Here is a 26,304-nt window from a genome sequence, read left to right as displayed (position 1 = left end):
ACTTTGTCTATTTATCCTATCCATGCCCCTCATGATTTTGTAAACCTCTATAAGGTCACCCCTCAGCCTCTGATACTCCAGGGAAAACAGCCCCAGCCTATTCAGACTCTCCCTATAGCTCAAATCCTCCAACCCTAGCAACATCTTGGTGAATCTTTTCTGAACCCTTTCAAGTTTCACAACATCTTTCCTATAGGAAGGAGACCAGAATTGCACGCAATATTCCAGCAGTGGCCTAACCAATGTCCTGTACAGTCGCAACATGACCTCCCACCTCCTGTACTCAATACTCTGACAAATAAACGAAAGCATACCAAGCACCTTCACTATCCTATCTACCTCTAATGACTCTATGAGTAGATTGGACATGTTGGAAGATTGTTTCACCAGGAATCATTGACATAATGGGGAGTGAAAATCCTTGTTTATTTCTTTACCCTAGTTCTCATGCTAGTTCAGAGTACTGAGGACAGTTGTGCCTGTGGCTGCCCTGTCTATGTTCAACCAATTCAACACAAGTCATTGTTACTCCCTTTCAAACTTGTGGGCATGATAAAGAAGGTATCCAGAGGGTTTGAAGTGACAGTAAACTTAGAATACGATTTAGATAGATAATTTCTCTAAATAATCTGAATATTAGTATCAACTATTTAAATTTTCATTCTTTTAGGAATCGCAAAACATTTTCGATTTGGAAATCAGGAAGATGCTCATGAATTCTTGCGTTACACTGTTGATGCTCTCCAGAAAGCATGCCTAAACGGAAGTAACAAGTGAGTACAAAAGAAACAAAAATTTGAATACTTAAAATAACTGTTTCTTCATTTTCAGTTGCTATACTGCATTGCGAAATGTTCCTGCACAACAAAATGTATTAAACAGTCATAGTTTGATAATGCCAGCTTAAAAATACAAAGAAATTGGATATCACTTCCGCAATTGGGATATGTATAAGTTTTTTTTATAGATTCATATCAATTAAAATAATACTTGGCAGAGTTCTACTTCACTTAAATGTCAATGTTTCTGAGTAAAGTTTCCTTCGCTGCAGTCAATCTGAGGTGTGTTCTATAGCTCTGTCTGAGGTTCGTTTGGAATATGTGGGACACTCCCCATTGCTGAGTCACCGCAGTGAGAGCTCATATTGAGAGAATCATTAAAGTTACATCTTTCCAATCACTTTCTTCCACTTTTGCTTTCCCTTGCTCCACAGTTTGGAACGGTGACATCTGTATTTGTTGTTATTTTCTGATGACTTCTGGATGATTGGGAGCTTGAGATTTGTTAAATCCTCAATAGCAATAAGTCGTGTTATGAACTACATTAAACTAAAGTATTTAATTTTAACTGAAGTTTGATTGGACCTTTGAAAAATATATAGATTTGTTCTTTTCATTACTTCTGTAGATTGGATAGACAAACTCAGGCCACCACAATGATATATCAAATTTTTGGAGGTTACTTGAGGTCGAGAGGTATGTTCCATTTATTTAAGTGCTTTTATGCGTTCGTGATTTTATGAAAATAGATACGTATGCAAATTAAACCTATACCCTCCATTATTGCTGTAATCAGTCAGCACTGTTATATATTTACTGCATTCCATTAAATGGTTGAATGTTTATAGTGTTCTTAAATGAATTTATATATTGTCTGGCAGAACATTTTTAACAATGTTTTCCTGTTTTAGTAAAATGCTTAAACTGCAAAGGTGTTTCTGACACATATGACCCTTACTTGGATATTGCTCTGGAAATAAAGGTATTGTTATTCTTTGTTCTCTGCTAGCTGCTACAATTTACAATTTTTAGACGCTATTTCTCCGCTCTAAATTTGTACTGCATTTGCTAAGAGTGGGTTTTGTACTTTTGATCTAGAAGTGCACATTCTTCAAACACTCCATTTGGAGAAATGACACTACTCAGATGTAACACTTGTTCTAACTATTATAAACCATGTCTACATTTTAAGCAAGCATCCCCTGATAGTTATGTAGAGAGGTCTTAATATTTGCGTAGCAGTTGGCTGAATCGCATTATGAGAAAACTATATATTAAAAAAGACCCTTGATTTTATACATCGTAGCATGTACTTATATGTGTGTACAAAGCAAGGAATTTGTTAAAACTTATAAATCCAATCTCAGCACCAGTATTTTGCATTAAATTTTAGACGGACGTCAAGACTTTGAAAGGAAGTTTGCAAGGCTGAAAAGTGGGGTGGGGAGATGGGACCCAGGGAGATAGTGAAGAAAGAGGTCAATCTGTGACTGATACAGTTGAGAATAGAAGCGAGTCAAACAGTCAGGGCAGGTAGGGCCAAGGTAGGACTAATATATTAAACTGCATATAGTAAACTGCATTTATTTCAATGCAAGGGGCCTATCAGGAAAGGCAGATGAACTCAGGGCATGGTTAGGAAAATGGGACTGGAATATCATAGCAATTACAGAAATATGGCTCAGGGATGGGCAGGACTGGCAGCTTAATGTTCCAGGATACAAATGTTACAGGAAGGATAGAAAGGGAGGCAAGAGAGGAGGGGAGTGGCATTTTTGATGAGGGATAGTATTACAGCTGTGCTGAGGGAGGATATTCCCGGAAATACATCCAGGGAAGTTATTTGGGTGGAACTGAGAAATAAGAAAGGGATGATCACCTTATTGGGATTGTATTATAGACCTCTTAATAGTCAGAGGGAAATTGAGAAACAAATGTGTAAGGAGATCTCAGCTATCTGTAAGAATAATAGGGTGATTATTGTAGGGGATTTTAACTTTCCAAACATAAATTGGGACTGCCAGAGTGTTAAGTGTGTACAAGACAATTTTCTGATTCAGTATGTGGGATGTACCTACTAGACAAGGTGCAAAACTTGACCTACTCTTGGGAAATAAGGCAGGGCAGGTGACTGAGGTGTCAGTGGAGGAGACTTTGGGGCCAGCGACCATAATTCTATTAGATTTAAAATAGTGATGGAAAAGGATAGACCAGCTCTAAAAGTTGAAATTCTAAATTGGAGAAAGGCCAATTTTGACGGTATTTGGCAAGAACTTTTGAAAGCTGATTGGGGGCAGATGTTCGCAGGTAAAGGTGCGGCTGGAAAATGGGAAGCCTTCAGAAATGAGATAACGAGAATCCAGAGTAAGTATATTCCTGTTAGGGTGAAAGGAAAGGCTGGTGGGTATAGGGAATGCTGGATGACTAAAGAAATTGAGGGTTTGGTTAAGAAAAAGAAGGAAGCATATGTCAGGTATAGACAGGATAGATCGAGTGAATCCTTAAGAGTTATAAAGGCAGTAGGAGTATACTTAAGAGGGAAATCAGGAGAGCAGAGAGGGGCATGAGATAGCTTTGGCAAATAGAATTAAGGAGAATCCAAAGGGTTTTTACAAATATGTTAAGGACAAAAGGGTAACTAGGGAGAAAAATAGGATCCTTCAAAGATCAGCAAGGCGGCCTTTATGTGGAGCCACAGAAAATGGGGGAGATACTAAACGAGTATTTTCCATCAGTATTTACTGTGGAAAAGAGTATGGAAGATATAGACTATAGGGCAATAGACGGTGACACCTTGCAAAATGTCCAAATTACAGAGGAGGAAGTGCTGGATCTTGAAATGCATAAAGGTAGATAAATTCCCAGGACCTGATCAGGTGTACCCGAGAACTCTGGGAAGCTAGAGAAGTGATTGCTGGGCCTCTTGCTGAGACATTTGTATCATCGATAGTCACAGGTGAGGTGCCGGAAGACTGGAGGTTGGCAAACGTGGTGCCACTGTTTAAGAAAGATGGTAAGGACAAGCCAGGGAACTATAGACCAGTGTGCCTGACGTCGGTGGTGGGCACATTGTTGGAGGGAATCCTGAGGGACAGGATGTACATGTATTTGGAAAGGCAAGGACTGATTAGGATTTGTGTGTGGGAAATCATGTCTCACAAACTTGATTGAGTTTTTTGAGGAAGTAACAAAGAGGATTGCTGAAGGCAGAGCGGTAGATGTGATCTATATGGACTTCAGTAAGGCATTCGACAAGGTTCCCCATGGGAGACTGATTAGCAAGGTTTGATCTAACGGAATATAGGGTGAACTAGCCATTTGGATACAGAACTGGCTCAAAGGTAGACGACAGAGGGTGATGGTGGAGGGTAGTTTTTCAGACTGGAGGCCTGTGACCAGTGGATCCACAAAGATCGGTGCTGGGTACTCTACTTTTTGTCATTTTCATAAATGATTGGGATGCGAGCATAAGAGGTCCAGTTAGTAAGTTTGCAGATTATACCAAAATTGGAGGTGTCGTGGACAACGAAGAGGGTTACCTTAGATTACAACAGGATCAGGACCAGATGGGCCAATGGGCAGCGAAGTGGCCGATGCTACATTTTGGGAAAGCAAATCTTAGCAGGACTTGTACACTTAATGCTAAGGTCCTAGGGAGTGTTGCTGAACAGAGATCTGCTGGAGTGCAGGTTCATAGCTCCTTGAAAGTGGAGTCGCAGGTAGATAAAATAGTGAAGAAGGCATTTGGTATGCTTTCCTTTATTGGTCAGAGTTTTGAGTACAGGAATTGGGAGGTCATGTTGCGGCTGTACAGGACATTGGTTAGGCCACTGTTGGAATATTGCGTGCAATTCTGGTCTCCTTCCTATCGGGAAGATGTTGTGAAAGTTGAATGGGTTCAGAAAAGATTTACAAGGATGTTGCCAGGGTTGGAGGATTTGAGCTATAGGGAGAGGCTGAGCACACAGGGGCTGTTTTCCCTGGAGCGTTTGAGGCTGAGGGGTGAACTTATAGAGGTTTACAAAATTATGAGGGGCATGGATTTGGTAAATAGACAAAGTCTTTTCCCTGGGGTCGGGAAGTCCAGAACAAGAGGGCGTAGGTTTAGGGTGAGAGGGGAAAGATATAAAAGAGACGTAAGGGGCAACTTTTTCACACAGAGCGTGGTATGTGTATGGAATGAGCTGCCAGAGATGTGGTGGAGGCTGGTATAATTGCAACAGTTAAGAGGCATTTGGATGGGTATATGAATAGGAAGGGTTTGCAGGGATATGGGCTGGGTGCTGGCAGGTGGGACTAGATTGGGTTGGGATATCTGGTCAGCATGGGCGGGTTGGACTGAAGGGTCTGTTTCCATGCTGTACATCTCTTATGACTCTATGACTCTATAACACAGATGCTATCCGAATTAACAATCAGACAAAACATCCTAAATACTAATTCATAATTTATGATGCAGTTTATACTGACTCAAATGATATTTTGCAAAACATTTGAAGACTAAAATCCTGTATACAAATTACAATTTAAGAAGTGAAATCTGGTTGGAGGTGGGGGAAACATTTTTAACAGTGAATACCTGTCAGATTGAATACCCTGTAAATACTCAAACATAGAGTAGTACAGCACAGAAACAGAACCTTCGGTCCAACTCGTCCATGCTGACCAGATATCCTAAATTAATCTTGTCCATTTTGCCAGCATTTGGTCCATATCTCTCTCAACCCTACTATTCATGTACCCATCCACATGCCTTTTAAGTGTTGTAATTGTACCAGCTTTCAACACTTCCTCCAGGAGCTCATTCCGTACACTTATCTCGTTCTGTGTGGAAAGATTGTCCCTTAGGTCCTTTTCATATCTTTCTCCCCTCACCTTAAACCGGTGCCCTCAGTTTTGGACTGCCTTACTTTGGTTGTTCACCCTATCCATCCACCACATGATTTTATAAACCTCCAAAATGTCACCCGTCAGCCTCCAACATCTCAGAGGAAAACAACTTGTCCCTATTGGTGAAACCTTCCAACCCCAGCAATACCCTTGTAAATCTTTTTGTATGCTTTCAAGTTTAACAACATTATCCTATAGCAGGGGGGCCAAAATTGAACACAGTACTCCAAAAGTGGCCTAACCAATGTCCTATACAGCTGCAACATGATATCCCAACTCCTATACTCAGTTTACTAACCAGTGAAGACCAGTATACCAAACCCCGCCGTCACTACCGTGTCAACCTGTGGCTCCACCTTCAAGGGGCTATGAGCCTGCATCCCAAAGTCTCTTTGTTCGGCAACACTCCCCAGGACCCTGTATCAATCCTGCTCTGATTTGCCTTACCAAAATGCACCACCTCACATTTATCTACATTAAACTCCATCTGCAACTCATCAGCCCAACTGATCAAGGTCATGCTGTACTTCACTGCAAACTTACAAGCCATTCTTCTTGTATTCACAAAAAAATGACAAACCAGCCCTCCAGTCCGCAAAACAACCCTCCACCACCACTCTGTCTCCTGTTTTCCCGTATGCAACTTGTTTAATTAAAAGATGTGTATTTCTGATCTACATTACCTTGTTTCTAATATTATAATTAGACCAGTGCCAGTTAAGTTACTGGTGATTTATGTGCTCTAATTCAGCTGTAGTTTGCACATGATGGAATTCAAATCCAGATTTTCCTGAAAGATTGCCTAAAATTCAAAATGATCTATGTCATCTATATTTTTGATGCAGATGTTCTGTTTTAAACTTTCAAAATCGAAACTTACTTGAATTCTCATTTGAAAATACTTACTGTATTTTTAATTATCTGTGAAAAATTTTAACTATTTTGTAGACTGCACCAAACATCACAAAAGCTCTAGAACAATTTGTAAAGCCAGAACAACTGGATGGTGAAAACGCCTACAAATGCACGAAGTGAGTCAATGTTCTCATTACAAAAATAAAGGTTTGTTCATAAGTTGCTGAAGAACTCTTTTGTGTGTAACATACTAATTTCCTCCTGACCACCACGGTGACCTTCCAGAGACGTTGAAGCATTCTGTTTGTGATGTCTTTGTACTATTTAACCAGTTGGTAACACAGCTTGCTATCTCAATATTGTCCAATTTATTAGTCTGCAACCTTGTTTGCTTTTCTGCAGAATAGATACAATGTTTAACAAGTTTTCTCAAGTACAACCTTAAAACGACTAATAAAACAATATTTAAGCTATGCCAAGAGGTAACAAGGCATAATCATGATGGATTTCTTGTGAAATATTAGGCAGTATGTTTGCCTTCAGTTTTAAATTTATAAATAATCATGTTGATGCATAAAGTATTAGAATGCATACTGAATCACTAACTTAGTGCTTGCTCACCAATTATTCCTTCACCAACATGAGGCAGCTCGTGAGAGCACTAATTGCATCTTTTGCAATTTTAGTGCAACCAGCCAGTTTCTAAATTTCAAAATTGCAGTTTGTATATGTGATTTTTAAACATGTATATGTATGTGTATTTTGCAAGGTAATAAAAATTGGATAGGTATAAGTATGCAATTAATGTCACAAATGCTTGTCATGCTTCAAATATGCCAGTGCAATATCATTTTGCTACAGAACTTGAAAAAAGTATAAAATGCAGCTATAAAATATGTATATTTATTCACTAAGCTTGTCATCAAATTTTAAAAGCCATGCCCAAAACATTTTCATTTATGTATTGCATGTTTTTTTAAATACTTTTGGGAAGTTTAGAATTTAAATTTCAAATGAGGGAAATGTCAGTGACGCAGGAAAATCTGATAGTGTTTTTTCTCCCTTCTGAATAGAAGTTTACATATTTTAAAAACTTAACGATAGGCAATCAAAACAAAAAAGGACAGTCAAGGTAAACTTTGAGGATGATAACAAGATGGATCGCAAGAACTTCTGAATATTTACAAAGGAAGAGAGAATCCAAAGCTAACAGGCTTCTTCGAGAACAAGGATGGGGAACAAATAATGAGAAACCAGGAAATGGCAGAGAGATCAAATAAATACTCGGCATCAGCCTTGTCTGTAGAATATGTTAATAGCAAAATAAATAAGAATAAATATATAAATGCAATAACTATCACTAGTGAAAAAGTGCTGGCGAAACGAATAAGACAAAGACCGATGAGCCCTAGGGACCTGATAAGATATGTTTTAGGATATTAAAAGCGGTAACTACAGAGAAAGTGGGTGCATTGGTAGCAATCTTGCAAGAATTCTTAAATTTAGAAAAAGTCCAAGACGTTTGGAAAACTGCCAATTTAACACCTTTTCTTCAAGAAGGGAAGGATAAAAACAACAGCTAACTATAGGCCAGTTAGCTTAAGGTCTGTTATTGGGGAAATGTTCGTCTATTATTAAACATGTAATAGCAGTGCATTTGGAAATACATAATGTGATCAAGCAGAATCAGCATGATGGCTTCACAAAAGAAGTCATGCTTGACAAATTTATTGGAATTCTTTGAGGAGTTGGCAAGCAGTTGATGTAATGTATTTAGACTTTTAGAAGGCGTGAGATAAGACACCACACATTAGGCTACTTGATGAGATAAGATTCCATGGCATTGGTGGTAGTATATTAGCATAGAGGATTGGATAACTAATAAAAGGTAGAGTTGGGAGAAGGAGGACATTTCTGGGATGGCAACCTGTTAATAGTAGAGTTATACATGTGGGGCTGCAACTTTTTATAAAATACAAAATGACTTGAATAAGGAAAATGTGCAAGAGCCAAGTTTGCAGATAACGCAAAAATAGATGAAAAGGCAAATGGTGAGGCTGATTCAAAAGTGTGCAGAGGGGTTTAGACAGGTTAAACAAGTGATCTAAAACCTAGCAGGTTCAATATAATGTGGCAAAATATGAGGTTATGCACTTTGATGGGAAGAATAGAGGAACGGAATATTCTTTATATGGAGAACGACTGTAGAAAGCTGCAACACAGGGATTTGGGGTCCTTGTGCATATCATGAAAAACTGGCATACAAGTTCAGCAGGTAATAGGGAAGGCAAATGGAATGTTGGTCTTTATTTCAATGGAAGTGGAATATTAAAAATAGGAAGTCACATTACAACTATAAAAGGCAGTAGTCAGACAGCAGTTGGAATGCTGTGAACAGTTTTGGGCCACTTATCTCAGGAGAGATATACTGAAGTTGGAGGCAATTCAGCAAGTTCACTATATTGATCGCAGGTATGTAGGGACTGACAATGAGGAGAAGTTGAGGAGGTTGGGCCTGTATTCATTGCAGTTCAATAGCAGCACAAGATATAAGAACAAATTGAGGCCATTCACCCCATCATGTCTGCTCTGTCAATCAATGAGATCGTGGCTGATTTGATAATCCTCAACTCCACCCATCTGCCTCTTCCTCATAACTTTGGATTCCCTTTTAGAAATTTGAGAAATGACCTTTTTGAAACAAACAGGATTTTTAGGGAACTTGACAGGGTAGTTGTGAGAAGGTTATTTACCATTGTAGGAGAATGTAGGACCGGAGGGCATAGTCTCAGAATAAAGGTTCCCCCATTTAGTACAAGAGTATTTTCTTAGTGAGTAGTGAATTTGTGGTATTCTTTACTGCATAGATTGTTGAGGCTGAGTCATTGTATAGTTGAGGCTGTGACTGACATATTTCTAATCATTAAGGGAATCCAGAGTTATGAAGAATGGGCAGGTAGGTGGAGTTGAGGATTATCAGATCAACCATGGTCTCATTGAATAGCAGAGCAGACATGATGAGTTGAACAACCGACACCTGCTCTCACGACTTTTGGTCTTATGCTGTTCTGTAGCATTAGTACTGATCCATAGTAAAGGGAGAGGAAGTAGATTAAAGAGTACCAAGCCAGAAGGAAGGTGTGTTGCCTTCCCCAACACACAAGCAATATAATATCTAGAGGCACAAAGGAGCAACATATTTCTGCTCATTTGTCTTTTGAAGCTTGTACCTTGGGCTTGAATGAGCTTTACATTTGAAAGGTTCGTAACTTCAGACTTGTTTCCTTCGGTTGTGTAATATAATGTAGTCGAGATCCAACCCAATCTGGTTTACTACAAGTTTTATTTCTTACCCCATCATTCCAAAGTCTCCCTCTTTTGACACACAAACTGCCAACTACCTATTCATATACTCATGCAGGTGTCTTTTAAATATTGCAATTATACTAGCCTTCACTGCTTCCTCTGGCAGCGTATTCAATACACGCACCACCATTTGTATGAAAAAGTTGTTCCTTAGGTCTCTTTCATATCTTTCCCCTCTCACCTTATGCCCTTTAGTTCTGGACTCCCTCACCCCAGGGAAAAGACAGTGTCTATTTATCCTATCCATGCCCCTCATGATTTTATAAACCTCTATAAGGTCACCCTTCAGCCTATTCAACCTCTCCCTATAGCTCAAATTCTCCAACCCTGGCAACATCCTTGTAAATCTTTTCTGAACTCTTTCAAGTTTCCTGTACAGCAGCAACATGACCTCCACAACGCCTATACTCAATATTCTGATCAATAAAGGAAAGCATGCCAAACACCTTCTTTACTTCCTATCTACTTGTGACTCTACCTAAGAAAATTTATCAACCATGATCTCATTAGATGCTGAAGTGAGTCAAAGAGCTGACTGGGCTGCTACTCCTATTCTTAAAGGCTAGATGATGTCTATTCAAATAAAAAGACACAAACATAGTAGCATTTACAGAGCACCCATGTACAATCTCAAAGCATCCCAAACCACTTCACATCCAATAAAATACTTAAGTGTAGTCACCATTATCATTTAGGAACTCAGGAAATGTGCCTCTTGTACATTTCAGTTTGTGGCAGCTTGCTGTATGATGATAAGCTGATAACGAGATTTATAATGATAATTGAGGGATAAATGTTGGTCAGAGCACTAGGGATAACTGCCATTGGAGTCTTTTACATCCACCTGTGGGGCAGATACGACCTCAGTTTGACATCTCACCTGAAAGACAGTGCTTCCTGACAGCTCGACACTCCCTCAGTACTCCAATACAATGTCAGCCTTAATTTTTGTACTGAAGTTATGGAGTGGAGTCTTAAACCCACAAATTGTGACTTTGAGGTAAAGATGCTACAATTGAGCCATAGTTGACATTGCAAACGCATTCAAATGTGGATGCTAGAATTTATCTTTAACCCAGCTATTATCCAACATGCACGCACCATCTCTTTCTCAAAGACTTAACATTAATTTTAAATACTCAAGGCTGTAATTAGCCATCCGTCCGTACTGTCTAGGAGTAGAAATGGACTTGCCTCTTGCTGTTCCCTTTCTTGTCCGATGGGGTTAAAATTCTCCTTCCGTTGTTCTGGTTGCAGCTAACTCAGCACAGACCCAGGAATGAAACCCTGGAATCTTAATGATTTGCCTATTCGACTTGCACACAGTGCTGTCTCAACAAATGTCAAAGATATGATAGAACTGGAAACACCAACACTTTTGTGCATATCAAAATCATGGAGTTTTTACAGTATGGAAAAGGGTCCATTGCATCAGTCATCAAGCATCTATCTATTGTAACATTATTTTCCTGTACTTGGCCTGTAGCTTTGTATGCTATGGTGTTTCAAGTGCTCGTCTAAATACTTTTTAAATGTCTTGATGGCTCTTGCCTTCAAACTGAGCACCCTGGTTCTTGACCTCTTTATGAAGAGGAAAAGCTTCTTGCTGTCTGTTGTCTCGATGCACCTCATAATTTCATAGAGCTCAAACAGGTTTTCCCTTGCTCATCTCTGCTCTAATGAAAGCAACACTAGCCTATCTAGTCTCTCTTGATTGATGAATCAAAGCTTATGAGACGATTTGTAGCTTAGGTGCTCGTTGTTGTGGTTCTGCTCGCCGAGCTGGGAATTTGTATTGCAGACGTTTCGTCCCGTCTAGGTGACATCCTCAGTGCTTAGGAGCCTCCTGTGAAGTGCTTCTGTGATGTTTCCTCCGGCATTTATAGTGGTATAAATGCCGGAGGAACATTACAGAAGCGCTTCACGGGAGGCTCCCAAGCACTGAGAATGTCACCTAGGCAGGGGACGAAATATCTGCAACACAAATTCCCAGCTCGACAAACAGAACCACAACATTGATGAATCACTCCAGCTCAGGCAATATCCTGGTGAACAAAAAACAAAGAACTGAGGATCTTGGAAATCTAAAACAAAAATAAAATCATTGGTCTTTCTGATGAAAGCACCCCATATGATTGGGAGTATAGGGGTGGGTAAAAGGTGTTCGGGTCCTAAATTATTGAACTTGATATTAGTCTCGAAGGCCACAGGGTTACCAAACTGAAAATGAGATACTGTTCTTCCAGCTTGTGCTGAGCCTCACTCCTCTGTTTTCCGAAGTTCGTCTGTGCAGCTGTGATACAGCTTCGTTTGTGTGTGTTGTATCAGAACACTATTCCAACAAGCCACCACACACTGCAGCACAGACGAACTTCGGAAAACAGAGGAGAACCACCTATACAACGTATTCAAGAAGAACGGATACTCAAAAAATACAGTCCGCAGATTCCTCAAGAACAAACCATGACAAGCAGACCAAACACAGCCAGAAACCCTAACCACCTTACCATACATCAAAGAAGTCTCAGAAATGACAGCCAGACTACTAAGACCCCTCGGAATCCTATTAGTACACAAACCCACCAACACTCTCAAATAAAAACTAACAAACTTAAAAGACCCAGTACAACCCATGGACAAAACCAACGTCATCTATAAAATTCCATGCAAGGATTGCCACAAACACTACGTAGGACAAACAGGAAGAAAGTTAGCCACCAGGATACACAAACACCAGCTAGCCACAAAAAGACACGACCCTCTCTCCCTCGTAGCCCTACACATGGATGTAAAAAAAACACCAATTCGACTGGGACAACACATCTATCCAGGGACAGGCTAAGCAAAGACATGCCAGAGAATTCCTAGAGGTCTGGCACTCCAACCACAACACCATAAACAAACACACAGATCTAGATACCATCTATCAACCCCTCAGAAAGTGAACAGGAAATGACATCACCACAATCCAGGACAAACATATAAATAAAAAGCAGGAGACAACAGCTTCGCTTCACTTGGAGGTCGCCACTGATGATGTTACATTTTAGATTAGATTACATTAGATTAGATTACATTACAGTGTGGAAACAGGCCCTTCGGCCCAACAAGTCCACACCGACCCGCCAAAGCGAAACCCACCCATACCCCTACATTTACCCGTTACCTAACACTACAGGCAATTTAGCATGGCCAATTCACCTGACCCTGCACATCTTTGGACTGTGGGAGGAAACCGGAGCACCCGGAGGAAACCCACGCAGACACGGGGAGAACGTGCAAACTCCACACAGTCAGTCGCCTGAGGCGGGAAGTGAACCCGGGTCTCAGGCGCTGTGAGGCAGCAGTGCTAACCACTGTGCCACCGTGCCGCCCACTAGCCAGGTAATGAAGTGTCTGGATATCAAAGCTACACCCTAAATCTCAACCTGAGCTACAAACCTTGCAATGTCCTTTATATTGTTTGCATCTATTTTCAAGTGTTTAGTCACTTGACTGAACTATACCTGGTGCATTTTTCAAAACTGACTTTCACTCTTTGCTGCTAGGGGTAGTGCCAGTTCCAAACAAATGATGTCTTTTCCTCATCCTCATCTCTATCCCATTGGACCAAGAATGCCATGTCCATTTGGCTTAATCATATTTCTCATTATAGTTGAGTCACTTTAATTACATTTCAAGGATAAACAAGGAGATATGTTTGTATTCCTTATTCATTAAGAAGCTACCTGCAAATTGTACTTGATGTCTGTAATAGGATTTTGGTTCTAGTTGAACTTGTTTGTGTAATATTAATTCTCTTATTCTTAAATCCTTCCAAGATTTTTAAAATAACCGCTCAATGGACATTTAGTATTAAGTAGTACGCTAGTTGTCAGCCATTTTATGTAATTTTTGCTGCCTGTCTCTTTAATTGTTTGGTCGTTATCTCATATTGACACATGATGCTTTCCATTATTATTCCATTTACTTCTGATCCTACCATTGCTCCCATTATTAGCCAGAACTTTCCTTTGTAATTTAATTCACGGTCTCGGCTTTCACAACTCCTATCTCCAATTTTCCATTAGCAGTTGTTTTATTAATTCTAAAATTTTGACTGTTGTATAAATAACTTCCTTCATATAATTCTGTCAACCTATTCAAGCAAGCTCATTTAGTACAACTGGTACAATATTGAAGTTAATATTATTATGTAGTGCAGTTCTTAATTCCTTTGTTTCCAGTTTGTTTGCAGTTATTAAATTGGAAAGGAAGGGGTTTTTCTTTTCTAGTCACTTGCTGGGAAAAGAGCAGGAGTGAGACTAGCTGAGTTTCTTTTACAGAGAGCTGGAACATACAATACAGGCCAAATATTTTCCTTCCGTGCTATAACCATTCTGTAATTCTATTGAATACTATTATTTTTAGCAAAAATATCTCAACATTTGTTCCTCCATCATCTACATACTTTTTTCATAGTATTGGTCATTATTTACCTCTCAAATATCCAGTGTTTTTTAATTAAGCAGCTGCACCCTTTTTGTTAGGGTTTACATTGAGTCAAGGACATTGGCCCCCATGGATTATTCTCTACATTTATGCTTCTTCCAAATTATTTATGACTTTATATAGACCTTTCCAGTTTTCAGCTTATCTAACAGCAAATTATCTGTGTGTTACCGCAGGCTTTCTATTTTAGTGGAAGCAGAGTTAATCATGATGTAACATTTTGCTGAAACAGTTTTGAAGTAAATCAGCACTGCACTTTTTAAATGTCATTTGCAAAGCTAATTTTCTACAACTTGTACACTTCTGGAGTACAATGCTTACTTGAAAAGAACATTCAGTCTATATTTGCACATATTTTAAATGTGTAATTTAATGAGTTATGAACTCTAAATGCCAAATTCCAGATTTTTCATGATAATCCCAAGTTGCACAACTGTAGAAGTATTTGTATAGCTTCTGTAACTGATAGGCAAATCCTTACCTTAAACTCCAACAACTTGTCCAAATCAGAAAACAGCAGTTTCTGATAAACAAATTATCAATTGGTAATATTGCTATTAACTTCAGAATTGTGTGACAAGCTGCAAGTGTCCTCAGATTCGCACATTTTCAGAGACTAACTAAATAATTCAATAACCTCTTCCTTTATAAATTAAAAACAAGAAATGCTGAGAATGCACTTGCTTTCCCACATCAATTTTAAATTTCACTGCAGACCTTGATCATCGTTTTCTTTAACCTAACTCTGTAATACCTTGAAGTGTGCAATCCAAGGAACTGTCCTACAGAATTTTCAAGTGGCAGGTCTGATGTTTGCTCTGCATCCTTCTGCATAATCGCTTAAAATTCTCAGATGCAATAGCAACCATTGACTAGACTTGATTTGTCTCAGTCCAGCATGTTTTCAAGTATTCCAGACTCTCTCATCTGTTTTAGTCGAGTGAAACGCTCATTCCTCTCTTGTTCTCTGAAGGAATTATCAAATTACACGAATCCTTTCCAGTTTCTTAAGCAAAGTTGGTCAGGTGGGCCTTCATTTTTTGGTCTCCTGGTACAGCATCCTCTTTTGGATCTGGCTTCGATGTGAAGATGATCAGCTTCCAATTCTGTGTTTTATCTTTTACAATGGCTCACCCTATCTAGATCCCAATAGGATTTAGGCCTGGATGACTACTCTTTGAGTGCTTCTCTGCCTCTAGCAAGTCATGCTGCACAATTTTGTTCTTGTATTACTTCTCTTTCTTAATTTCTATTTGCAAGTGTTTGCGTTTTGGATCCCATGTCTTGCTGCACGGTTTTCACTGGATTGTTGACTGAAAGAAGTCATCACTTGCCTTAACATTTGGAAGAGCAAGTTCTTGGTGGTTCAAGTTTCATTTTGACAATTGAGCATGAACTGGATCAATGTTGAAACACGAAGGGCAGAAAGAACATTCAAGAGAGCTACCCTATTTGGAAATTACTCCTGATGAAAGGCAAATGCAACAATAAGGAAAGTTACTAAAGGGGAAGAATTAAATGCAACATGTAGCATTAGGGAACATGAGTCTTGGTTGGAACGAAGTAACGTGTATATGGGCTCGAATGATGATCTTTTGGCAGTGCAATTTCTAAGAAGTACCTGGTGCAACAGCTGAAAGGTTTCCAAATTGGACAAGTGGGATTTTCATACTCTGGGCTTCATGTAAAGAGAGGTTATTCAAAAAAAAAAAGACAAAAGTAAAAAAGTATTAGCAAGCCAGGACCTAGGATGTTGTGTGGTCTACAATAGGATATAGTGTCAAAAGGTAGGTGATTTGAAATTGCATGCATTAAACCACAAGTGTTTAACAATATACAACATTCCATTAAACAATTAATTCTGCAATCCCACAAGGGAAAATTTAAGAAGATATTACTAACAGGGTATTTGGATATCCAAGGTAATCAGGCAGAGCCAACATGATTTTTTCAAAAAGAACTATGTTTAACGAATTTATTGGAGTCTTTTGAGAAAGTAAATTGTACTGTGGATAAAGGGGAATCAGTGGACAAATCATGGAATCCTGACAACAGAGAAAGAGGCCATTCAGCCCATCGAGTCTGCACCGATAAATGAAATGGTGGACTGAGAGTAGTGTGGATCTTGCAGCAGCTTCTGAGTTCTAGGCTTTCTTGTAGATTTATTATGGTTATATATATATATATAAGAAGCATACGTTTTTTATTTCAAATCATGTTTGGAACTTGTATAGTCCAAAAAAATCGTGAAAAGAAAATATTTGTGTGAGAGACGCTTCCACGTCTTTGTGTGATCTGGAGGTTTTTTAATGTTTGAAACTTTATACTTTTAAAAACAAAAATTAACATGAAGAAAGAGAGATTGTTTTATATATGGAGCTTTGAGGAGAGGCCTACATGCAGATGGTTGTAGAGAGATTTTGTTTTAATCTGGAGAATGAAAGCTGATAGTTGAAGGGCTTGAGGCATTTTTTTGATTTGTTTTAGCTAAGTGCTTGATTTTGTTTTAAGATTTTTTTTTATCATTTGCATGATTAAGTTTAAAATCTGTGGGTGAGAAAAGTTGGTTTATTTTTATGTATGAGGCGCTGTTGAGAGCTTCGTTTTAGGCTTAATGTCACTGAGTGCACTCGAGAGACAGGGTATGATGGCTCGTAGGTTCAGAGAAGTGATTACATAGCAGGATCAGTCAGATAGAAGGGTGACTGTCAGGAAGGGGAAGAAGGTAATTCAGAAGTCTTCTATGGCTATTCCTCTCTGAAACAGATATTCTGTTTTGGGTACTATTGAAGAAAATGGTCTCTCAGAAAGATAGAATTAATAGACAGATCTTGGGTAGTAAGAATGAATCTTATATTAAGCAGGGTTTGTCAAGATTTGAAAGAATAATTGTTGTAGGGGACTATCCTGTCAGGGGCACAGGCAGGAGATGCTGCAGCAGTGAGGGCAAATTTAGGATGGTATGTTGTTTTCCTGGTGCCAGGGTTAAGGACATGTCAAAACGTTGGAAGCATGTTGTCAAAGGGGAAATTGAGAAGCCAGAAGTTGTTGCACACATTGGTAGGAATGACATAGTTGAGGAAAGGGTTACGGTTTTGCAGAGTGCATATCAAAGGTTAGGTTTTATTTATTAGATTCCCTTTTGGCCCAATAAGTCTACACCGACCCTCCAAAGAGTAACCCACCCAGACCCACCTCCCTCTGACTAAAGCACCTTTCACTATGGGCAATTTAATATGGCCATTTCACCTGACCTGCACGTCTTTGGACTGTGGGAGGAAACCAGAGCACCCGGAGGAAACCCACGCTTGAAAAGACAAGGATGGATCTGAATCAGAAAAGAGCAAGTTAATTAGAAAAGACTCACGAGAGTAAGTCAGAACAAGGTAACTCTGAAGAATTAAACTGCATTTATTTCAATGCAAGGGATCTTGCAAGTAAGGCTGATAACTCCCAAGAATGTATTGGGGGAGCATGGGACTGGGGCGTCATTTCTATTACAGAAACTTGGCTGAGGGAAAGAAAGGACTAGCTGCTCAATGTTCTGGATTTTAGATTGTATAGGAAGGATAGAAAGGGAGGTAGGAGAAGTGGAGAAGTAGCATTTTTGATAAAGGAAACATTACTATAGTACTTAGGATATTTCTGAGGAATCATCCAGTGAAAATATATGGGTTGAAATTAGGAATAAGAAAGGGATGGTCACTTTGATAGGATTGTACTGAAGGCCCCCCAGTAGTCAGAGGGAAGTTGAGGAGCAAATATGTAGAGAGATCTCAGATATAAGTAAGAATAATAGGTGATTTTAATTTTCCAAACATTTGACTGGGATTACCATAGTTTTAAAAGTTTGGATGGTGATGAATTTGTTAAATGTGTTAAGAAAAGTTTCATTACCAATATGTAAATGTTCCTACTAGAGAAGGAACAAAACTTGACCTTCTCTTGGGAAATAAGCCAGGTCAAATGACTGAAGCGTTGATAGGGGGAACACTTTGGGACTAGTGATCATAATTCTGTTAGTTTTAAAATAATCATGAAAACTTCTTCCATAAAAGTTAAAGTTCTTAATTGGAGTAAGGCACATTTTAAGGATATAAAACAAGAATGTTCAAAAGTTTATTGGAGTAGACTGTTCATAGATAACAGGATGACTAACAGGTAGGAGACTTCCAAAAGTGTGATAACGAGAGTTCGAGGCATTATGTTCCAGTTTGAATGAAAGGTAAAGCTGGTACGGTTAGGGAACAATGAATGAATAAAGATATTGGAGGTTCTCGTTAAGAGTAAAAAGAATCATATATTAGATAGGGACACCTGCGATCAAAATAATCTCTTGAAGAGTATAATGACTGTAGGGACATATTTCAGAAGGAAGTCAGCATTGCAAAGAAGGGAAACGAAAGAGCCTTGGCAAATAAGGTTAAAGATAATCCAAAGAGTTGTTGGTTGGTTCACTGAGCCAGTTGACTTTTTGTTTTGCAAACATTTTGCACCCCCCCGCCTTCTGGATGATACCTTCAGTGCTGTGTAGCTTCTGTATGAAGTGCTATTGTTGTGATCTGCCCAGAGTTTATATGGTCTGTTTACCATGGTGGATGGTTCTATTTCAGATTTTGTACTGTAGTGGTCTATAGATAGTCTATTTCTACATGTTTGTTTATGGCACCGGTGGATGAATATCAGGTCTGCAGGAATCCCCGAGCTTGTCTTTGTTTTGCCTGTGAGGAGAAAGTGAGGACTGCAGATGCTGGAGATCAGAGCTGAAAATGTGTTGTTGGAAAAGCGCAGCAGGTCAGGCAGCATCCAAGGAACAGGAGAATCGACGTTTCGGGCATAAGCCCTTCTTCAGGAAGGGCTTTGTTTTGTCTGTCCCAGTATCATAACATTATCCCAGTTGAATTGGTGTCCTTCATTGTCAGTGTGTCTTGACTTGACAGAGAGCTTTGTTGCAAGTTGATGCTCTCATATTCTGGTAGCAAGTGTCCTGCCCGTTTGTCCTATGTAATGTTTCTCGTAGTTGCTGCATGGTATTTTGTATGTTGCATTCGTCCTGTTTGTGGTGGGTTTGGGGTCTTTTATCTTCGGTAGTAGCTGGCAAAGTGTGGCTGTTGGTTTGTGCTGCTGTCATTATTCCCAGAGGAAGTAGGAGTCTTGTAGTCAGTTCTGAGATGTTTCTAACACAGGGCAGGGTGGTCAGTGTGTTGGGTCGCATAGTGTCTTCTTGGTGTTGTTTGTATACTAGGCATCGGCGGATGAAGCTGTTAGGATACCAGTTATTAGCAAAGACTTTGTATAGGTGTTTCTCTTTTTTGTAGAGCTCTGGGGTGTTGCAATGTGTTATAGCTCATTTAAACAAAGTCTTGACACAGCTGTGAGTGTGGACATTGGGGTGGTTACTTTGTAATTAAGAGTCTGGTTTACATATGTAGCCTTTCTGTACACTTTGGTAAGGAATTCACCATTGTTTGTTCATTTTACCAGTACGTCTTAAGAGCATGAGTTGGTTGTCGTTCTCCTCCTTGGTGAACTTGATCCTGGTGAATGCGCTATTAATAAGGCGGTGTGTGGTTTCTAACTTGGACTGTTTAATGATAACGAAGGTTTCGTCCATGAAGGTATAAGCCAAAGAGATTCTGCAGCACATTAAGAGCAATAGAGCAACTAAAGAAAGTGTAGGACCCGATAAAGATCAAATAAGTCATCTTTGTGTTGGACCTTAGGAGACGGGAGAGATTTTAAATGAGTATTTTGTGTCAGTTTTTATTGTGGAGAAAGAAATGGAGGCTAGATAATTTAGGAAAGTAAATATTGATGTTTTAAAAACCATTCACATTACAGAAGAGGAAGTGCTGGAGGCTTTAGAAAACATAAAGTTGGATAAATCTCTAGGACTTGATAAAGTGTATCCAAGGATGTTGTGGGAAGTTAGGGAAGAAATTGTGGGGCCCCAGCAGAAATTTTGTATCATCTATAATCACAGGTGAGTGCCGGAGGACTGGAGGGTGGTTAATGTTGTGCATTTATTTAAGAAAGGCTGTAAGGAGAAGCCTGGAAACTATAGACCAATGAATCTGACGTTGGTGGGTAAGTTATTGGAGGTGATTGTGTAAAATAGGATTTACATGCACTTGGATAGGCAAAAAAACTTATTAGGGATAGTCAGCATGGTTTTGTGTTTGGGAAATTGTGTCTTCCAAACTCGTTTGAGTTTTTTGAGGAAGTAACCAAAATGATTGTTGAGGGCAGAGCAGTGGGCATTGTTTATTTGGACTTTAGTAAAATCTTTGATAAGGTTTTGCCTGGTAAACTAATTGGTAAAGTTTGCTTACATGGTACGCAAGGCGAGGTTGAAATTGGTTTAAAGGTAGGAGATAGGTTGGTTGTGGTGGAACGTTGTTTTCCGGACTGGAGGCCTGTGACTAGTGGCATTCCCCAGGGATCAGTACTGAGTCACCTTTTGTTTGTCATTTATGTATATAATTTGGATGAGAATATAAGAGGCATAATTAATAAGTTTGCAGATGTCACCAAAATTGGTGGTATAGTGGACAGTAAAGGAGGTTGTCTCAGCTTATAGAGAGATTTTGATCAGTTGGTTCAATGGGCTGAGAAGTGACAGATAGAGTTTAATTTGGAGAAATGCAAGATATTACATTTTGGTAAAAACAAGCAAAGGGAGGACCTATACAATTAATGGTAGGGCCCTACGTACAGTTGTAGAGCAGAGAGACTGAGGGGTTTAGGTACATAATTCTTTGAAATTTGCATCACAGATAGACAAGAAAGCATTTAGCACACTTGCCTTCATTGCTTAGACCTTTGAATATGGGAGTTGGGACATCATGTTGAGGTTGTACAGGATGTTGATGAGGCCTCTCCTGAGTACTATGTGCAGTTCCGGGTCACACTTTTATAGGAAGGATGTTATTAAACTGGATAGGGTTCAGAAAAGATTTACCGGAATGTTGCCAGGAATGGAGTTTGAGTTATAAAGATAGGCTGAGACTTTTTTTCACTGGAGCATAGGAGACTGAAGGTGACCTTAGATGTTTATAAAATCATGAGGGGCACAGATAAAGTGAATAGCAAAGGTCTTTTCCCTAAGCTGGGAGAGTTAAAAGCTAGGAAACATATTTTTAAGGCGAGAGGAGAAAGATTTAAAAAGGATATGAGGGACAACTTTTTTACGCTAAAAGTGGTCAGTATGTGAAATAAACTGCCAGAGAAAGAGGTGGCTGCATATACAGCCTCAATTTTAAAATGAAATTTGGATAAGTACATGAAGCAAGCAGGTGGGACTAGTTTAGTTTAGAAACAGGTCGGCGTCAACTAATTGAACCAAAAGGTCTGTTTCCATGCTCTACAACCCTCCAAAGAGCATCCCACCCAGACCCAATCCCAACCCTATACCTGCAAATCCCTGGATACTATGGGGCAATTTAGCAAGACCAATCCACCTAACCTGCACATCTTTGGTCAGTGGAAGGAAACAGGAGTACCTGGCAGAAACCACAGAGACAAGAGGAGAATGTGTAAAGTCCACACAGGTGGACACCCAGGTCTGGATTTGAATCCAGGTCTCTGACGCTGTGAGACGGGAGTGCTAGCCACTGAACCTTCATGCTGCCTATAGCGCTTGGGGCATTTGATAAGATGCCATATAAAAGATTATTGCAGAAAATAAAAACTTATGGTGTACGGGGTGATATATTGACATGGATAGAAGATTGGCTAACAGGCAGGGTAGACTAGGAAAAAGTGAGTCTTTTTCAGGCTAGCAAGATGTCATGAGTGGTATGCCATGGGTCAGTGCTGAGCCTCAATTTTTTACATTTATAAATAATTTGGATGAAAAGTATGCTAGCCAAATTTGCTGATGACAAAGGTAGGAAAGACAATTGTGAAGATGAGCCTTCAGAGGAATATAGATAGATTCAGTAAGTAGCCAGTGATCTGGCAAATGGAATATGATGTGGGAGAGTGTGAAATTGTCCATTTTGGCAGAAAGAATAAAAGAAGAGGCATACTATCTAAATGGTAAGAGGTTGCAGAGAGATATCAGAGAGCATGCATTGGTATGCAGACACTAAGGTATAGGAGCAGAATTAGGCCTTTGGAGCATCATGCCTGCTCTGCTGTTCGATCATGGCTGATAGGTTTCTCAACCCCATTCTCCTGCCTTCTCACCATAACCCTTGATCCCCATATTTATCAAAAAACCTATCTTTTATGTTCTTAAAGACACTCAGTGACTTGGCCTCTACAGCCGTCTGTGGCAATGAGTTCCACAGATTCATGGGGGCACTCTGTTGGAAGAAATTCCTCCCCTTCTAGGTTGTCAATGGCTGTCACTGCGCTCTGAGGCCCTTTGGGTCCTAGTCTTTCCTACTAGTGAAACTGTCTCCTCCATGTCCACTCTATCCAGGCTTCTCAGTATTCTGTAAATTTCTCCTCATCCTTCATTCATAGGATCATTCTTGTGATCCTCATCTGGAGCACCTCCAAGACCAGCATATCCTTTCTTAGATATGGGACCCAAAACTGCTTTTAATGTTCCAAATGCCATCTGACCAGAACCTTATACAGCCTCAGCAGTACATCCCTACTGTTATAATTTAGTCCTGTAACTTTGCACTTGCTTCCTAATTACCAATTGATCCTGCATGTTAATCTTGAGAATCCTGAACTATGACTCCTGGAACTAGATCCCTTTGTGCTTCAGATTTCCAAAGCCTTTCATGCTTAGAAAATAATTTATGCTTCTATTCTTCCTTCCGAAATGCATAACCTCGCATGGTTGTGCAGTGTATTCCATCTGCCACATCTTTGCCCCATCTCCTAGCCTGTCCAAGTCCTTCTGCAACCTCCCTGCTTCTTCAACACTATCTGTACCTTGACCTATCTTTGTGTCATCTGCAAACATAGCAACAATACCCTAATTTCCTTCATCCAGATGGTAGTGTATAATGCGAATAGTTGTGGTTCCACTGACCCCTGTGGAACTTCATTAGTCACCAGCTGCCATCCTGAAAAAGAACCGTTTATCTGCACTCTCTTCCTTCTGCCAGTCAGCCAATACTCTGTCCGTGCCACCGTGAGCTCTTATTTAGCAGTTTTCTGAGCAGCATCTTGTCAGAAGTCTTCTGAAAATCTAACTAAGTCACACCATGGGCGGCACGGCGGCTCAGTGGTTAGCACTGCTGCCTCACAGTACCAGGGTCCCAGGTTCAATTCTCGCCTCGGGTGGCTGTCTGTATGGAGTTTGCACATTCTCCCCGTGTCTCCAGGTGTTCCAGTTTCCTTCCACAGTCCAAAGATGTGCCGGTCAGGTGATTTGGCCAAGGTAAATTGCCCATAGTGCTAGGTGCATTAGTTAGAGGAAAATGGGTCTGGGTGGGTTACTCTTCGGAGGGTCGGTGTGGACTGATTGGGCCAAAGGGCCTGTTTCCATACTGTAGGGAATCTAATCTAATCTACTGGCTGTCCTGTGTCTAACTTGCAGGTTGCTTACTCAAAGAACTTGAACAGATTTATAAGGCATGACGTGATATTGACAAAACCAGCTTATTCCGCACCATTTTAACATGCATTTCCAAGTACTCCTGAAATCTCGTTCCTTAATGGATTCTAAAATTTTACCAGTGACTGAGGTCAAGCTAACTGCCCTGTAATTTCCTGTCTTCTGCCTCTTTCCCTTCTTAAACAGGGTATTTTAATTAGCCATTTTCCAGTCCTCTGGCATCCTCCCTGACCCCAGTGAGTTTTGAAAGATCACCACCAATGCTTCCACAATCTCCTTAGCTATCTCTTCAGACTCCTGGGGTGCAGTCTGTCCAGTCTGGGTGATTTGGCCACCTTCAGATCCTTCAGCTTCCCAGCACCTTCTCCTTAATGATAGACACACTACACTCACCTCTGCCCCTAACTCTCTCGAGTTCTGGTATGTACTGGTGTCTTCCACTGTGAAGACTGATACAAAGTATCTATTCAGTTCCTCTGCCATTTCTTTGTTCTCCATTGCTACTTTGCCAGTGTCATTTTCCAGACACAGCGGGTAATCAGGAATACTCATAGAATGTGATGTTTGTTGCAAGGGGAATTGAATGCAAGGTTAAGGAGGTTACACTTCTGCTATGCAGGGCATTGGTGGGACGGCATCTGGAGTGCTGTTCACAGTACTGGTCACTGTACTTACAGAAGGATGTTAAATGCATTGGAAGCAGAGCTAAAAGGGTTTACTAGACCAATACTTGGGATAAGAGGATTGCCTTATGAAGAAAGGTTTGGCCTGTATCTCCTGAAGTTCAGGAGTCACAGAGGTGACTTACTTGGAAATAAGATCTTGAGACTTGTTCAGGTGGATGTGGGAAAAGATGCTTCATCTTGTGGGAGAGTCCAGAACTAGAGATCGTTGTTTAAAAATAACAGTTGCCCATTTATGACAGCTGAGGAAGCATTTTTTCTGAGGGTCGAGAATCTTTGAAATTTCCTTCTTGAGAAAACAGTGCAAATAAATGTTTAAATATTTTAAGACAGAAGTATTTAGATTCTTGATAACCTTTCATCCCCTTCATTATCTGGGGTATGCAGGCATGTAGAATTGAGGTTAAAATCAGATGATTTTATATATCAAAAGAAAAGGACTGACCCAATCTTTCCTACTAAGTTCAATTGGAATTGATGTCTCTGCCCAGTTTATAATTTGATGCCTTCAATGTTATCAATATATACTTAATTGTATATGAAGTTAATCTGAGGTTATTAACTTGTTAACATCTGGAGTACTAATTAAGTTTAAATTGGTGAAGGTGCACAATATCACTGGTATCCAAAGGCCTGGATGTATGAATGTAGCAATGAAGGAAAATGCATAATACATTGGAATAGTCGAGACACGAATTGGTCGACTGACCCAAATGGATTGAGAAAATCACATGGCAGCTTTTTAGTTATAAAGTCAAAACTTTAACTTCTGGGCCGCAACTGAGTATTCCATTCAAGAACGAAAAGATAATCAGAAATAATCATATCTTTGACATTTATAGTCAGTGAAAATATAATGCATTCCATCATAACTTTTGAATTTATTGCATAACTGTGAATTTTGATACTAAATTTATTTCATAATGAAACCAGGTGTAAGAAAATGGTGCCAGCCTCGAAAAGATTCACAATCCATCGAGCTTCGAATGTGCTGACACTTTCTCTGAAGCGCTTTGCAAACTTTACAGGTGGAAAGATCACAAAGGTACTTTTCAATTTTGAAAATTTTATTTTTCCTAAATTCTATTTGTTGTAAATAAGTGGTTGAGGTAAGAAACTCCAAGGGGTTGGGGGAAGGAGACCACCCTATGTAAGCACATTAAAACATTTAAAAGTGAATTGTCTTTCACAACCTCTAACTTCTTTATGTAGTTAAGGGAATTTCTTCCTTAATTATCCTAACTTTTGTCTTGTATACTTTCTAGTCAGCTTTTCAGACTTAAAAATGGGCTCTAAATTGAAGGCAAATTGGTGGCAAATTGGAGGTTTTCAATATTGCTGTTTTTTTTTTTGGAAATACAGTTTTCATTCGGTTCCCTCCATTTAAATTTTAATTTATTACATTTACATTCTTTGCAAAAACACTGTCTAGCACTTAGCCACAGAAGAACAATAGTTTCATCTTAAAGTTCTGTTCACACTTAAGTTCTTTGATCTGACAAGGGATGAAAATGGTTAAATTAAGGTCTTAATGGTGTTGACTTGGCTTTATTTCAAATGGAATTGCTCAAATACTGTGACTGCACTTCCAAGATTACTCCTTTCATCAGACATGGATGGATCCATGGACTGTTCTGTTTCCTGAGCAGCACAACAAGGTCTACATATTTTTTTTCTTTTTGGGGCAAGATTCAGGATCTCTCCAATCCCTGCAGAC

The 26,304-nt window shown here is 39.6% G+C and overlaps 1 protein-coding gene across 5 annotated transcripts in view; it reads left to right on the top strand.

Moving 5' to 3' along the window:
* usp42 (ubiquitin specific peptidase 42) overlaps positions 1-26,304 on the top strand; it is a 187,495-nt gene that overhangs the window by 62,774 nt on the left and 98,417 nt on the right. For all 5 annotated transcript variants that reach the window (XR_015760581.1, XM_087997901.1, XM_087997900.1 and 2 more), the window contains 5 exons: positions 671-773; positions 1,408-1,475; positions 1,691-1,761; positions 6,618-6,700; positions 25,521-25,632. Coding sequence is in view for 4 of the 5 variants with exons in the window: in XM_087997901.1 (XP_087854027.1) it covers positions 671-773; positions 1,408-1,475; positions 1,691-1,761; positions 6,618-6,700; positions 25,521-25,632 (437 nt within the window). In the remaining variant the exon portion in view is untranslated. The remainder of the gene's footprint in view (positions 1-670; positions 774-1,407; positions 1,476-1,690; positions 1,762-6,617; positions 6,701-25,520; positions 25,633-26,304) is intronic.

Source organism: Chiloscyllium plagiosum, unplaced genomic scaffold (genome assembly GCF_037043375.1).
Source record: "Chiloscyllium plagiosum isolate Xiang-an unplaced genomic scaffold, Cpla_swu_hap1 HiC_scaffold_20, whole genome shotgun sequence".
Lineage (NCBI taxonomy): Eukaryota > Metazoa > Chordata > Chondrichthyes > Orectolobiformes > Hemiscylliidae > Chiloscyllium > Chiloscyllium plagiosum.
This window is presented reverse-complemented; position numbering and strand designations above follow the sequence as displayed.